Source organism: Rhinolophus sinicus, chromosome 13, assembly GCF_057876585.1.
Source record: "Rhinolophus sinicus isolate RSI-liver-muscle chromosome 13, RSI-T2T, whole genome shotgun sequence".
NCBI classification, from domain to species: domain Eukaryota; kingdom Metazoa; phylum Chordata; class Mammalia; order Chiroptera; family Rhinolophidae; genus Rhinolophus; species Rhinolophus sinicus.
The window spans coordinates 9,964,466-9,981,522 of record NC_142513.1 but is presented as its reverse complement, the minus strand read 5'-3'; the positions used below and the strand labels follow the sequence as shown (position 1 = coordinate 9,981,522).

At 41.3% G+C, this 17,057-nt stretch overlaps 1 protein-coding gene across 4 annotated transcripts in view; it reads left to right on the top strand.

The window, feature by feature from the left end:
• CSE1L (chromosome segregation 1 like) overlaps nt 1-7,447 on the top strand; it is a 33,993-nt gene extending 26,546 nt beyond the window's left edge. For all 4 annotated transcript variants that reach the window (XM_019756157.3, XM_019756155.3, XM_074317177.2 and 1 more), the window contains 9 exons: nt 545-642; nt 1,889-2,039; nt 2,176-2,384; nt 2,799-2,896; nt 2,999-3,084; nt 3,671-3,752; nt 4,929-5,075; nt 5,831-6,062; nt 6,886-7,447. In XM_019756157.3, the coding sequence (XP_019611716.1) occupies nt 545-642; nt 1,889-2,039; nt 2,176-2,384; nt 2,799-2,896; nt 2,999-3,084; nt 3,671-3,752; nt 4,929-5,075; nt 5,831-6,062; nt 6,886-6,975 (1,193 nt within the window). In that variant the 3' untranslated portion in view covers nt 6,976-7,447. The remainder of the gene's footprint in view (nt 1-544; nt 643-1,888; nt 2,040-2,175; nt 2,385-2,798; nt 2,897-2,998; nt 3,085-3,670; nt 3,753-4,928; nt 5,076-5,830; nt 6,063-6,885) is intronic.
• The last annotated feature ends 9,610 nt before the right edge of the window (nt 7,448-17,057 follow it).

The window sequence follows — 17,057 nt, the reverse complement described above, 5'->3', positions numbered from 1 at the left end:
TTTTAGCTTAATGTTTTTATCTCCCAGGCCAAATGCTTTTTGGTATCTTTTAATGAGCAGTATTTTTGCAATATATGGACTTTCCGTAGCTTTATATGTATTTTTGGATTTTTCTGAGGCTCCTAATCTTTTTAGAAGGAATGGGCAGGTGGACTTCTCTTTTGGGTAGGCTGCACTCCAGCAGGCTAGGGTTAAACATTTCCTGCCACTTACTTCTAAGTGAAAGAAACTTGAAACAGCACTATTTTTTCCTCCTCCTCTTTGCCTCTTTAGTCACCTTTTTTTTCTTACTGTCCTCTTTTAAATACTTTAAGCCTTACACCCTCTGGAAATACTTGGTATTTCCCAGCTAAATTCCATTGCCAATGCTTGGCCTCATTTTAAAATGAAGGGAAAATGAGATTATTTCAAATGTAGAGAGCTGTCTTGTGGTTTAAGGGTCTTAAATTTTTAGTTGATGAATCAGTGGGCTTTTCCCCCCAGTCACTATTGTGTTCTAAAGTTTAACTGAACTGTTTGTTTTTGCTGTTTTTGTATTTTCCAGCTATCATGAGAAGCTTTTCCCTCCTACAAGAAGCCATCATCCCCTACATCCCTACTCTCATCACACAGCTTACACAGAAGCTGTTAGCCGTTAGTAAGGTAACAGAATCTGTTTGGAAAGTACAGTTGGTTTTTAATTGATGCTCCAGACTGCACCTCAGGACTCCCTGGTGATAGGTCAGACTTAGGGAAAGGTCTTTGAATTCTTCCTGACCGGACAGTTAGTGTACATTTCTGAAAGTGTGGGGATGGCATTCGATTGGAAACGTGGCAGCACTCACCTTTACGTGTAGGCTTAGAAACTTTAAGACACTTTCTAATTAAAAAAGTAACGTGTTCATTGAAAAAAATTGAGAAAGTACAGATCTGAAGTATCTTAGGAAAGTGGGCTTTGTACCAAATAGACACAAAAGAGGCTATTCAGACTGCTATAAATGATAATTAACTGTTCTTCCTTTCCCAAAAATAAGGTTCCCTCCTTCTTTGATCAAAAATTTTAGATATTTTGATTCATATTTAAAAATTAAAACTAAGTTTTAGAAAGTAAAAAATCAGTTCAAGGCTGACAATTCCTTTTTTAGATGCTTATTCTTAATAACTGTGAAAAGGAGATAAATTCATAGGAAGTATTGGAGGGATTTTGGAAAGCAGTGATTATTTTTCCACTGAGTTTTGTGTAAGGGTCTTGGACTACTTTTGGCCTTGGGAAATTTCAAGAGAGAAGCAGGGTCCCATTCCATGCCTCAATCCCTCCCTCTCACTCATCTTCCTAGTTCATCAGCTTTATATGGTAGCCTTCCAAGGATTTTGTTCAAAGGAAAATAGGGTTTTGTTGCTTAAAAATTGGGAACAGCTGATAGGAAGGATTGTAAGTCTGTAGATACAGACATTGAAGCCTGTAGAGGTTAAGGTTTGTCTAAGGTCCCACAAAAGGCTAGTGGCAGAACCAGGACTTATATGTTCCTGCTTGTTTCTTCCACCATTTACAGTGACAGCTCTGAGAGCAGATGAGTTTAAGACAAGTTCCTTATAGCACTGGCAGCTGAAGCTAGTGTTGTCACCTCCCTGTGACTGAAGTATTTTTTCATAGTAGACTTGCTCATTTAAAAAAAAAGTCCAAATAAACAGGTATTAGCACGTATTGTTTCGTTTTCTGAATCTTCAAGTCAATGTAAACTTTTAATGTATATGCAGGCTTTTTAGTTTAATTGGTTTTTTTTTAAGTGATTTTTTTTTTAAAGGTGGCATCTCAGTGTATTTTAGAAAGGTTAGGTGTATTTTAAATGATATTTAATGTAGTCATTGGATTATTAGAGTAATAAGCTTTTTTATCTTTTAATTTCAGAACCCAAGCAAACCTCATTTTAATCACTACATGTTCGAAGCAATATGTTTATCCATAAGAATTACTTGCAAAGCCAACCCTGCTGCTGTTGTAAATTTTGAAGAAGCTTTGTTTCTGGTGTTTACTGAAATTTTACAAAATGATGTACAAGGTAAGTTAAAGGGCATTATTTTCTTTCTAACTGAATAAAATGATTAAAGTTATAAAACGCAGCCTAAGAGATATGTGTCTTGTGTCAGAGCCATTGCTTCTGAAACTGACTGCTCTGTTTTTACTTTTATCAACAGAGTTTATTCCGTATGTCTTTCAAGTGATGTCTTTGCTTCTGGAAACACACAAAAATGATATCCCGTCTTCCTATATGGCCTTATTTCCTCATCTCCTTCAGCCAGTGCTTTGGGAAAGAACAGGAAATATCCCTGCTCTAGTGAGGCTTCTCCAAGCATTCTTAGAACGTGGCTCAAATACAATAGCAAACGCTGCAGCTGACAAAATTGTGAGTCGGATTTAATTTGATGTAACTTGAATTTTCTAAGGTAGCAGAGAGAAACTAGGGATGGCAGACATTAAAAATTCTCTATTTAAAATGAACTTAATAAAAAGGGAAATGATTGTTAGGAAACGTTAATGTATATTTTATTAGAATTAGGTATACTTGTAGTTATCTCCGTGGTGGAAAATAAGAGCCACATAGATTGATTTCAAGAACTTAACTTTAGGGGCTTATTGTGGTGGAGTATTTTTTTGTCTACACTTCAAAAGTAAGAACTAAAGAAAAAATGCTAATTAGATTATTACCTGTTTATTTGGATTATAGCATGTACTCTTTTCTAAGATGTATCATCACCTGTTTAACTTTTGGAATAGTTAATCCTTTTAACTGGTTATTATTTTATCTGATTTGTTGTAGCCTGGGTTATTAGGTGTCTTCCAGAAGCTGATTGCATCCAAAGCCAACGACCACCAAGGTTTTTATCTTTTAAATAGTATAATAGAGCACATGCCTCCGTGAGTATGAATAGAACCTCATAGTACTTTTAAACAAGGATTCTGTTAGATAGACTCAGGAAAATGCTGACTTTATATCGTTGCTTTTATTCAATTCCTTAGTGAGTCAGTTGACCAATACAGGAAGCAAATCTTCATTCTACTATTCCAAAGACTTCAAAATTCCAAGACAACGAAGTTTATTAAGAGTAAGTAAAATGATTTGGGTGTTCCTACAAACACTTAGGCTTTATGGTTATAGATAAACTTTCTGTCAGTTATAAATGTTATATATAAAATGCTGTAAGATGTATATATTCCTCAAACACTAAATCAGTTTCAAATATATTACGTTTCAAATATTTTTTTTTCTTTTTAATTTATTTTTTAAATTTATTGGGGTGACAATTGTTAGTAAAATTACATAGATTTCAGGTGTACAATTCTGCATTACATCATCTATAAATCCCATTGTGTGTTCACCACCCAGAGTCAGTTCTCCTTCCATCACCATATATTTGATCCCCCTTACCCTCATCTCCCACCCCCCATGTTCCAGATATTTTTAGTAGAAATAATATGAAGAAATAGAGACACTGCACGTGAAGACTTTTTATGCCTATACTGTCAAGGCAGAAATTCTATGTTAAATTGTATTAAAAGGCAAGTGTTGATGCCAAAGTTAGTTGTTGAGTTTTAATGATTAACGAATATTTTATTTGGCCGACTTCCACTAAATCGCACGTTTAGTGCAGTGAGACCTCTGTACTGATGATCTGCATCTCCTTTCAACAGGTTTCTTAGTCTTTATTAATCTGTACTGCATAAAATACGGGGCGCTGGCACTACAAGAAATATTTGATGGTATACAACCAAAGTAAGTTTGTTTTTATTTTCTTTTTAAAAGTGAAAAATTTGACTTCTTTTAGCATAAACCAGTATCTATTTAATAGTTCTTGGTGCAGTAATAGTATCTGTGGTTTTCAAAATATTCTTGGGGTGTTGGGTCATAAAGAAGAAAATCCTTGTAAACATTTTCCTAATTCCCTAACCTACTCCCCACTCTGACATTCTCTACAGCCAGTGTTCTATGTGAAGTTAGATGGTCCATGTTGTCCCCAGTAGCCTGCCTTTGTTCAGGCGAATAGTGTGACTTTTCAAATGAGAAGAGTTTGGATCGATAAAACTTTGGGGTGTATGCAAAGAAGGTAATTAGGTGGCATTCCCCATTAAGAAGCGAAAGGAAGGATATAAAGAAATTGGAGAAAAAACTCAAGTTAGATCCCTGTATTTGTATTGTATCAAAAAAAAAAAATTCCAAATTGAATACAGTGCAAAAAATGAATTAACCTGAAGTCGTACCAGAAAATATGCTTTCTTAGCATTAAAGGTTTGTTAGGAGATCGGTTTCCACGCACTGCTAGTTGGATGCCTAATTTGATATGATCTTTCTATAGAGCAAAAGTCACTCTTCATATAGAGCATTAAAATGTCCATACTCTTTGATACCACTATTTCCACTTCAGAGAACTTACTAATGTATACAGAGACATTTGCATCATTTAGAAGCATGAAAAACTACTTCTAGGATGTTTGAATGCTTGCAACAACAGAGAATGATTGGCTAAATCTTTTTTTTAATATAGCTATTAACATTTAGTTATAGGTATGCAAGCATAGACAGTTGGGAAGTTTGTAGTTCAAGAATGTTAAAACCAGTTATTTGGGTGATTCTTTTTTCTTCTTGCTCTTGTTTATCCCTGTTTTCTCATTTTTAAAAGATTTCTTGAGTAATTTTTTAAAAAGTATACAAGACCGAAAAATGGCTGAAAAGATTCCACTTGCACATAAGCTTAAGTAATGTTCACAAAAGATGGCGACTGGCCACTGGGTAGAGCTTTGATGTTTTGTCATCTCTAGGTCTTTTCCATTCAGCTGACCAAATATTTTAATCTTGTTATTTTGTAAAGTTTTCTTATAATAAGCAATTCACTCTTTAATTATAGTGTAGTCTGATTTAATATTGACTGGGTTTGTTTGCTTCGATTAACAGAATGTTTGGAATGGTTTTGGAAAAAATCATTATTCCTGAAGTTCAGAAAGTATCTGGAAATGTAGAGAAAAAGATTTGTGCGGTTGGTATAACCAAATTACTAACAGAATGTCCCCCAATGATGGACACTGAGTATACCAAGCTATGGTAAGTCCTCTCAAGTTTTTGGAAATTACAACTTCCTTTCCTTATGACTGCAGAATTAACCAAGCTTATTCTCTAGGGCTAAGAGAATTGGGTTCTGGTTTCGGCTTCTCCAGTAGCAACCACCAGATCCAAGATATGACTTATGGATCCTTCAGGGCCTAAAAAGATCCTGTTTTCTGATTCTTAACTTTTGGGGGAGTTAGAGACCATTCATGAGCCCCTTGAGAGTCTAGTGAAAATGCCTGTTCTAGATCATCTCTAAGACTATCTTACAGTAGATGCCCAAGCAAACTGGCTTAAGTCTTTAAGAGGAGAAACTGAACAGACTAAGAGACGATCTTACATGCTTGTGCTCAGTGTCCGGCAGACAGCGTTTCTTGGCCTCTTGCTTCTCCTTTTCTTATTATGGTTTCACTCAAGCAGCAATTTCCAACTTGAGGCTTAGTTCTTCCAACTTCTAGCATTGAGTCTCCGTGGTTTAGGTTGAGTCACATAGCCTTCTGGCAGCTAGGCCTGGGTCACAGCCAGTTTGAGAGCTCTGAAGATGGAGTAGTTTTCAAGAGAGACATTGGGGTGCTGCAGCCAATAGAATTGAAAGATGGTTTCTGGGTGGGCATAAGCACTGATGTCCTTCTTAATGTCAGCAGTCCCTTACTCTTGAGACTGAGTCCATAATTTGTGTTTCTGAGGAATTGCTATAAAGATCTTCAAAGTATTTACTTAATTTTTTGTCTTCTTGCTTTCTTCTAATCCAGGACTCCTTTGTTGCAGTCTCTGATTGGCCTTTTTGAGTTACCTGAAGATGATACCATTCCTGATGAAGAACATTTTATTGACATAGAAGACGCACCAGGATACCAGACTGCCTTCTCACAATTGGCATTTGCTGGGAGAAGAGAGCATGATCCCGTAGGTCAGATGGTGAACAACCCCAAGATTCACCTGGCACAGTCACTTCACAAATTGTCTACTGCTTGTCCCGGAAGGGTAAGGTCTTTGTGTGATTAATGGAGACCTTTACGGGAAGGGAAGAGGGTCGGAGTTGTTCTGGTGCCTGTTGTCATGGGTCAGCATAACCAAACAGCATCCTACCGAGTTACAGGCAAGGCTTCTTTTTCTTTAGGTAAAACGGTAGGCCCCCTTTTTTGTATGATGTGCTACAGAAAGTATTTTAGGAGTGAAACATTTCAAGGGATAAAGTCCTTTGACTAGAAATGGATTTATTTTCCAGATTAAAATAATCTCTGTTATTAAAATGTGGGCATTTATTGATTTTATTAACTGTAGCACACCCATAAATTAAATAATGGAATATGGAGTAAACCCTAATAATGGCTGTATAGTTCCATTAGTACCTTTTATAGTCTTAAATTTATATTTTTCATTGTTTTATTATGGAAAACTTCAAACAGATAGAAACAGCACAATGAACTCTCATGTTCCAACCTTCAATAATTTCCAATATTCTGCCAATTTTCTTTCATTCGTTCCTTGTTTGTTTGCTAGAGAGTTTTAGCAAGCCTTAGGCAGCATGTCATTTCACCCATATGTACTCATTATGCATCACTAACCCATAGGGCATTTTTACACATAAGCACAAGGCCACTGTCACACTGAACAACAGTAATTTACTGATTCGCGTTTTAGACCTACCCATTTTTGAAGGCATAAAAGCAGTTGAGTTACTTGGGAATCTTAACAGTTGTCGGTGACAGACTGCCCTTCTCAGAGCTGTGGCAGCTCTCCTGTAGACAGTGGGGTTTGTGTTGATGTGTCAGGATCGCCAACAGCCGTTTCCCGTCTCTTGTAGGTTCCATCAATGGTGAGCACCAGCCTCAACGCAGAAGCGCTCCAGTATCTGCAAGGATACCTTCAGGCAGCCAGTGTGACACTGCTGTGAACTGCATTGAGCGATTTGGCCAAGCCTAGGAAGGTTTCTGAGGAAACCAGGTGACTTCTCAGCACAGCTGCGCAGAAACAAAGCAAGTTTTCTTTTGAACCTCTCACAAATTCCATCTTGTAAAGAATGCTTGAGCAAATTAGGTGGCTTGTGTGATCAAAAATGTAAGTGGGTGGCGTTTCCAGTTTGCAGCTTCAAGGGCCAAGTATTAATGTTCAGCATTTGCACTGTGTGATAATTTTAAAATTTTGATGGACACTGACTGGACTGAAGACTTTGTCTGTTACTAAACCTTGTTTTGAGGCTGTTGCCATCTTGTTTTTCTTGTCCTTTGTACTTTCGTCTGTTTTCCTTATGCTTTTATTTGGAAATGTAAGTAGAGTCCATTGTGTGACTCGCCAAGTGCACATTTCATAGTTTCAAGCCTGTAATCACAATAAAACCCTAAAATATGTATCTAAGAACATCTTAAGGACAGGTTTTTGATGTTCTCTGACCATTTTATGATGAATTTAAATTTTTCCAAATAATTCACTCAAATTATTGAGTCTTTTTACAAGGGAACATTAATACTCTTCTTTGGGGTTGCTGCATGATAGATGGTAAAGGCTAGTGTTAGGCTCCTGTGTGGTAGGAGAAGGCAGCCATGAAGTGTATGGATTCATTTCCCTATTTCTGCGTTTCCTGCCTTATAAATTGATGGGAGAGAAAAACTTGGCAACGTGGAAGCCACAGGGGACAGCTCGGGGAAACGTTTCACAGGCCTGATGCAAAAGGAGACCTATTTGAGAAGTGGGGAACCAAATGAGAAGAGATTTATTTACCTTGCACCATATTCTTGCCAGTAGTTAGAGTCAACTCTTCTGCATCTGGAGGGGGAAATGCTGCTTCCAGGAACCTGCAGCAAATGTCAGCTGAGAACACGGATCCTGCTCTGTCTCCAACCTCAGGGCAAAAAGGGAGTCCCGCCCACAGGTCCTGCCACTCCCAGACAGCAGGCCTAAGGGTCCTAGGAAGGCTGGACAGACCCACTCCTGAGGTCCAAATGTAACCTGGAGCCAACCCTACACAGCCTCCTCTGTTGTGACTACAGAGCTCAGGCCAGAACAAGGGAAAAAGTCCCTGCGATGGTCTTACTGGTACCCTTACGTGGCCAGTCAGTGAGGCCACAGAACTTTCCCAAGGAGGATATCCAGTCATCGAAGTAGCTAAACACTGTGCTCCCCTCTTCCCATGACCTAAATTATAGACCACTACCTGAAAACTACATGAACAGAAGTCCTATTACTAAGGAGATAAAGAAGCTCCAATAAGACTGGTAGGAGGGGCGGGGAGTTCCCGTATATACACAGTGTGGCAGTTAAGAACTGGGAAGGATAGTTCAGCTGAGGAGGTCCCTCCTGAGAAGTGATGGGTCCCAGACCCCCACTCTGCTCCCCAGCTACAGGCACCAGTGCCGGGAGGAAGAGTCCCCATAACGCAGCAGTGAAAACCAGCAGGAATTGCATCCAAGTGAGACGGAGGGCTGCTGGCTTCCCAGGAGTTCTTCTTGAGTGACCTGTGCACAGACTCGCTCATTCACTTGCCCTGGGCTCCAGTGCCACCAAGACAGCAGCTCAAAAACCGCCCGGGGCATATCGGAGGAACTGGAGCTTCCAGGCAAGAGTTGGAGGGTCAGGACAGTTCCTTCCCAGGACAGAAGCAGCATTGGCAGGCACCACTGCTCCTTTGTTGAGTCTGTCCTCCACCCAGCTGGCAGGCGTGGGCGGGCGCCAGTCTGAGCTCCATTAATCTAACACCAATCCGCCTCCCATGTCCCCAACCAAGTCACTTCCAGTGGCTTTTCCACATAAGCGACCTGCCTTGGGGGGGCACAGAACTTTCCTGCAATTTCTCACAGGCCCACAAACCTCAAACAAACAGTGGCTGGCCTGGGCATCCCCTGTGCCTCTTGCTAAGCAGCCCCAAGCCCAACACAAGCGACAACTGGTTAAAACTGCATGGTCCCTCCATTAGCCACAAGCCTGGCTTCAGTTCCCAGCGTAGCCTGTCCCCGGGATCTCCACGCCCACCACCAGCGGCAACTAACTGCAGATCACTTTTTAGCTCTAACTAGGTGGCCCCAAGCCAGGCATGAACAGTGGGTGCACCAGAGCCCCACCTATAACACTCCAGGTCCAACATACCCAGTGGCTGCCTTCAGACCACACCAGAGCACCCCCAACCAGCTCCACAGACACACCCAAAGGGAGTACTTGCCTGGCACGATAGCCCGTTTAAAGCAATCTCTGCTGTGGGGTCAGTCCCCACGCAATAGCTTGTCTACTCTAGTCACGGCCAGACCGCTCAGTCAGTCAGCCTTGGGGTCACAGTCCTACCCACTGACATACCAACAATCAAGACTAAACTACAACAGGAGGGCACACAACCCACACGGGATACGCCTAGAGCATCCAGCTCAGGTGAACAGGGAGAGTGCCACAGTCCCACAGGACACCTACATGAGGCTTCCTGCCAGGACTGGGAAACAGCACAGCTACCTAATACATAGAAACAAACACAGGGAGCCAGCCAAAATGAGGCGACAAATGTCCCAAATGAAAGAACAGGACAAAATTCCAGAAAAAGACTGAACAAAATGGAGACAAGCAATCTACCAAACACATGTTTAAAACAGTGGCAATTAGTATGCTCAACGAACTTAGGGGAAGAATAGGTGAACCCTGGAGATCTTCAACAAAAGAGATTTTAAAAATACAAAGAACCAATCAGAAATGAAGAAAACGGAATCAACAGATTAGATAAAGCAGGATAGAGACAACATATCCCAAAACACCCAATCTGAACAGCCAAAAGAAAGATTTTTTTTCAAACGAGGGTATTTAAAAGGGACCTTTGGGACAACATCAAGCATGACAACATTCACATCATATAGGTACCAGAAGAAGGAGCGAGTGAGCAAGGGATTCAAAACCTATTTGAAGAAATAATAACTGAAAACTTCTCATACAAGTCCAGGAAGTGCAGAGTCCCAAACAAGATGAACACAAAAAGGCCCACATTGAGACACATCATAAAATGCCAAAAATTGAAGATAAAGAATCTTAAAAGTTAGCAAAAGAAAAGCAGTATATTACCAACAAGGGAGCGCCCATAAGACTGTCAGTTGGTTTCTCAAACTTTGCAGGTCAGAGGGATTGGCATGCAATATTCAAAGTGGTGGGGGGAGGGGGGGAAGACCTATCACCAGATTAACTCCAGCAAGGCTATCATCCAGAATTTCAGGAGACGAAAGTTTCCCCAACAAGGAAAAGCTAAAGGAATTCACCACTAAATCAGTATTACAAGAAATGTTAAAGGGACTTCTCTAAGTAGAAAGAAAATTATCAAAAATATGAATAAGGGGCGGCTGGTTCCTCAGTGGTTAGAGCACAGTATTCCTAACACCAAGGTCGCCAGTTTGATTCCCACATGGGCCCATGAGTTGTGCCCCCCCCCCACAACTAGATTGAAAACCATGACTTGATGTGGAGCTGAGCTGCGCCCCCCCACACACACACACAATTAGATTGAAAACAATAACTTGACATGGAGCTGATGGGTCCTGGAAAAACACTGTTCACCAATATTCCCCAATAAATTTTTTTTTTTTAAATATGAATAAGAAATTCTCACTGACAAAGGCAAACACTAGTACAAAGGTTAAAAGGCAAAAGTAGAAAGATCATGTGTAATTACAATAAATTAAGGGATACACACAAACACATAAAAAGTGAAAAATGACAAATGTGCAGAGAGTGAGTAAAAACTAGATTTTGGAATGTGTTCAAACTTAAGCGACCATCAACAAAACAGACTGCTATAAACATAGCATAGTATATATATGAAGCACATGGTAACAGCAAACCAAAAATCTACAAGATAAAAGAAATCCAAACAATACTATATAAAATCAGCATAGGGCCAGCCCGGTGGCTCAGGCGGTTAGAGCTCCATGCTCCTAACTCCGAAGGCTGCTGGTTCGATTCCCACATGGTCCAGCGGGCTCTCAACCACAAGGCTGCCAGTTCAATTCCTCGACTCCCGCAAGGGATGGTGGGCAGCGCCCCCTGCAACTAAGATTGAACACGGCACCTTGAGCTGAGCTGCCGCTGAGCTCCCGGATGGCTCAGTTGGTTGGAATGTGTCCTCTCAACCACAAGGTTGCCGGTTCGACTCCCGCAAGGGATGGTGGGCTGTGCCCCCTGCAACTAGAAAACGGCAACTGGACCTGGAGCTGAGCTGCGCCCTCCACAACTAAGACTGAAAGGACAACAACTTGAAGTTGAACGGCACCCTCCACAACTAAGATTGAAAGGACAACAACTTGGAAAAAAGGCCTGGAAGTACACACTGTTCCCCAATAAAGTCCTGTTCCCCTTCCCCAATAAAATATTAAAAAAAAAAAAATCAGCATACAAGAGAGCAATGAGAATAAGAAAGCAACATAGAATGACAAACAGAAAACAAAGTGGCAATAATTACATACCTATCAATAATTATAAATGTAAATAGATTAAATGCCCTAATCAAAAGACATACAGTGGTTGAATGGATTACAAAAACAAGACATACAGATGTGGCCTACAAGAGATGGATTTCAGATCAAAACAGACTGAAAAGGGATGGAAAAAGATATTCTGTGCAAATGGAAATGAAAAAAAAAACTGGGGTAGCAATACTTATATGAGACAAAACAGACTTTAAAACGGGCTGCAACAAAAGACAAGAACGGCATTTCATAACAATAAAAAGATCAAGAGGCTGTAACTCTCAAACACTCTGTACCCAAAGTAGGAGCACCTAAATAAAGCAAAATTGATGGGACATAAAAGGAGAGATCAGTAGTACTAGTAGGGGACTTTAAGACCCACTAACATCAATGGATAGGTCATCCAGGTAGAAAATCAACAACTGGCCTTAAATGACACATTAGATAAGATGTACTTAATTGATATATTTAAGACATTTCCCACAAAAGTAGCAGAATAAATACATTCTTTTCAAATGGACATGGAACATTTTCCATGATGGACCACATGTTAGGCCACAAAACAGTAAATTTTAACAAAATTGAAATATCAAGCATCTTCTCCAATCATAATGGTATGGAATTAGAAACCACAAGAATAAAACTGAAAAGCACACAAACAAGTGAAGGCAAAATAACATGCTACTAAACAATGAGGAAAGGAAACCATCAACCAAATGAAAAGACAACCTACAGAATGGGAGAAGATATTCGCCAGTGATACATCTGATTATATAAAGAACTTATACAACTTAACACCAAAGACAAACAATCTGATTAAAAATGGGTAGAGGATCTGAAGACATTTCTCCAAAGAGGACATACAGATGGCCAATAGACATGAAAAGATGCTCAACGTCACTAATCATCAGAGAAATGCGAATTAAAACCACAATTTTATGTCATACCTGTCAGAATGGCTATCATCAATAAATCAACAAACAAGTGTTGGTGAAGATGTGGAGAAAAGGGAACCCTCAGTGTTGGCGGGAGTACAAATTGGTGCAGCCACTATGGAAAACAGTATGGAAGTTCCCCCAGAACAGAACTGCCATATGACCCAGCAATCCCACTTCTGCGTATTTGAAGAAATCCAAAAAAACTAATTTGAACATACAACCCTATGTTCGTTGCAGCATTGTTTACAATGGCCAAGATATGGAAGCAACCTGTGTGTCCATCAATAGACGAATGGATAAAGAAGAGGTGGTACATATATACAATGGAATATTATTCAATCATAGAATGAAAGCTTAGTGTTTGCATCAACATGGGCAGACCTAGAGAGTATTATGCTAAGTATGTCAGGCAAATACCGTATGATTTCACGTATACCGTATGTGGAATCTAAAAAACAGAGAACAAATTGATGGTTGCCAACTGGGTGGGGGAAAAGGTGAAGGGATTAAGAAGTATAAATTGCCAGTTATAAAAACAGTCACGGAGATGTAAAGTACAGCACAGTCAATATCGTCAATAATATTTTAACTACATATTGGTGACAGATGGGTACTAGACTTTTTGGGGTGATCATTTAGTAAGTTATATAAATGTCTAATCACTATGTTGTACACCGAAAACTAATATAATATTGCATGTCACTTGTAACTGAAAAATAATAAAAACTTCCCAAGGAGAAGCGGGGTGGGGGTGACAAACTTCACAGACTGCCACAGGTGAGGTGGCGTGTCCTAACAGAACGTCCTTCCCTCAGCTCTGAACTTCCTGCCACAGCCACAGGCCCAGTTCTCAGTGTCCCAACAGGCTGCTTAGGCCCTGGGCTGGGACAGCAGACTCGAGCCAGTTGAGTTGTGTCTGCGACAGCATGGCCTCAGCTGTCTTCCATTTAGCCAAAGGCAGCATTTCTCCACGTGATTCAAAGGGTCTGTGGTGCCATTCAAAGGAACGTGTATCATTGGTAGTTGTGTATTTTGTGTTAGGGGAAAAATCACTACAATTTCATGGATATTACTGCTGAGGACAGTGGTTCTCAAAGCACCACATCCTGACGCAGGCCCTCGTTAGAAACGCACATTCCTGAGCCACAGGCCTGCAGTATCAGAATCAATCAGAAAGACTCACGGCGTGGCAAAAGCTGTGAACATGATTGGGGAACAGTGATCTAAAGCTTCCCAGCCTCCAAAATGAGAAGGGATCACATTTCCAAGATGTGAAATTAACAGCTTCAGTTTTAGATTGGTGGATCCGACAGCTATGGCGGGAGCCGCAGGCCTCTGGGCCTCTGCAGGACTCATCCCTCCCTCCAAGTACAGCTGAGATGGACACAGATTCTTGTCCTCATGGGCTCTGTCTCCACACGTTTTCTTGGGGGAAGACTTGGAAGTGGACTGGGATCTGTGTTCCAAGGCCGAGAGCCCTAGCGCAGACAGGAGGAGGAAGAGGGCCCGAGGAATGACTCACCGCCTGCAGCAGGGAACCAGCCACCCTGAGTGGCAGGACTGGAAGGGCAAACGGAGCAGCGGCTTCAGAGCATGTCTGGGCCACAAGAACAGAAGGCATTTATTGAGTACACATAGCCCTGGGCACTTGGAGAAGCTACCAACATGTCCTGTCTTAATCGCGTGAGGGAAGTTCTTTGGGGCTTTCAGGGCAGACTGGTGCCAACAAACTTCTAGGCCCTAACTTCCCAAGTTTTAAAATTACCACGACCCAAAGGCTGTTTTACTGTGACCACTGCTGGATTGGTGGGTGTTTCCGTCAAAGTAGGTTTTGAGGAATATTTTTGAAAGAATATTTTTTTAAATATTAAACTTGGGTTATTAAGCACATATTAAGCAAAACAGCACAAAATTCCTAAATTATATATATATATTTTGTTAATAAAAATTAGGATAACATTTAAAGTACAAGGAAGTCTAATTAGAATATGGGTTTTTAAAAATTATAGTTTCACATGTACGGAGGGTGTCAAAAAATGTATACACATTTCAAGAAAGGAAAAATATTAAAATTGTAACACTCAATATATACCGATAACAAAAGATGAATACAAGTCACGTTTGACTTCTGCAATTACAAGAGGTGCTCAAAGCGGTTACCATCAGCATCCAGACACTTCTGATGATGGCAAACTATTGCTTGAGCAACGTCGACCGAAGTGTCCACTTGTGGACATTTTTTTTTGGCACCCCCAGTATATTCTATATACAGAGCGACAAATTCCAAGAAAATAACTGCTGCTTTCAGGAATCAACACCCACAGGCTCTCCTCTGAGGTAACCATTACCTCTTAAAAGAACATGCATTCCTTTAAAAGCCTATTTAAGAAAACTAGCTAATTCATCCCTGTCAATCCAGAAATGTGTAAATGCTTCAGAAATTATTTACGGATTTAGGAATTTCAAGGAAGTTTTTCTTTTTCTTTTTTGGTCTGTTTCTAAGGGCACACAAACATTTATGCACTTAAAACAAAGATGGTAGTGATGGATGTTGCTAAAGCTAAGTTCCATGTAGACAGACAAAAGGCTGTACATCTCCATCCCTGGGTTTAGTTCCTGGGTGTCATATTCTGCTGAGCTCACAGTAGCCCTTACACAGCAAGCAGCAGCTTCCTGCTTCTTGAGAATGGCCAATTTATTTTCTCTTGATCACGCCAATCCCAGATTCCCTCGTATCTCTTACCAGACCTTGGGATCCACCCAAGACGACTGTAACTGGGCATTCGCCCTACAAAGCCATGCTCGCTCGCTCACTGAGCTGTGGAAGGAAACCTAGATTCAGAGGAACACTTTTTTTCTAAGAGCGATTCACATTCCTCTGGCTCAAAAAAGCCTTTAAAAAACAAAAAAAACCCAGCTACAGGGACATCATCTTCACTCATTAAAATCTCCGTGTGATAAGAGGAACTTGACAATGTCAGCACGCCCCTGTGGGGTGACGGAGTCCCAAGCTTGTCTATGCCAAGGTCAAGGAGCCCTTCTTCCTTTGAGGATCGGTGCTCCACAAATCCTGACACCCAGCCTTAGCGTGGCTGACTCACACCATCTTTATTTCAGACCTGCCTCTCAGGTGCCTTCCTGTCTGCTACTCTGCCTACAGTCGGAAAACCAGGACTGCATATATTGTCCCAAGGGCAGAAGTACCTAGTTTGGGCTCAAAGGTTCTTGCAACTTTAAAGAGATCATGTTGGGATGAAAATGAGCACAAACTCTTGGTTCCCGGGCAGCTCTCTCAAAGCCCATTGAGACAGCTACTGCAGTGAGTGGATGCTCAGATGACAGCTACAGGGCTGCCTCATGGCCAAGGCTGGTCTGCAAGTTGATACTCGAAGAGCACTCAAGGACATCCCATCTGGACATCTTTTCAAAGAAGCCAGAGATGTATCGCCTTCCAAAAACCCTCTTATCAAAGAATCTTTCCTGACAATATCCCTGATGTGAAGTGGAAATTTCCCCTTTTGGAGTGTTGTCAATGAGGGACAACTGGCAACAGCCAACTAGAAGCTCTGAATTACTTCTAAGACTGCGTCCCATTACCAACAAGCATCCTGAGAGAGGACCTGAAAGCTGGGAGGACGCAGTGCGCCCTCAGCAGACACCTAAAACCACAGGTGGCAAGTGGGGGGTGGGGGGTTGTCAAGGCTGGGAGAATGGCTACAATCTCCATGTTGGAGAAAGTACTAAGAACAGAAAGGGGAAGGCCGTGAAGAACCCAGAGGTACTGGAGGTATCAGTATAAACAGTAGCTTTTAAATATACATATAGACAATAGATGTGTGTGTACATATATACTGTGTTTCCTGGAAAATAAAACCTCGCTGGACCATCACCTCTAATGCGTTTTATGGAGCGAACGTTAATATTAAGACCCAGTATTATATCATATATCATACCATACCATATCATAGTAAAATAAGACCGGGTCTTATATTAACGTTTGCTCCAAAAGACGCATTAGAGCTGATGGTCTGGCTAGGTCTCATTTTCGGGGAAACATGGTACACACATACATATACACACATGCCTTTCCTGTCTGTTTAGAGGACCTAGAAACAACACCCCTGTAGCAATGAGTGCTCAGAGCACCCAGACCTTGGTTTCCAGGTGCTGTCTGTCACTAAAGGGGACCAGGGCTCCTTGGATAAATGGCTGAATCTAGGGCTGGGGAAGTCCCCGCAGTGTTGAGTCCTCTCTACTCAGCATTTTCCCGTAACTAATCACTTCCGGTTTTCCTGGCAGTGCAATCCATAGGCTGGTTTTACACTGAACAACCCTAAAAGCATCTCCTAAAACTGAAAGAAAACACCAGCCCCCGCCAGCAGGCTAGAATGCAGTACCTCTCCCCTTCACTCCTCCGAGAGCACCTGAGGAAAGTGGAGACTCACGGCATCGGGAAGTCTCTGGGTCACTTCTCTGCACGGCAATGTCAGCTTCTGAGGCCTCTCCTTCACCTGGTGCCCACACGCTTCTGGCAGCCACGCCCCCCACGCACACCGTGCTTCCGTGCCCTCACTCACATCTTCCCCTTAGTTACTGTTCAACAGGACCACAAA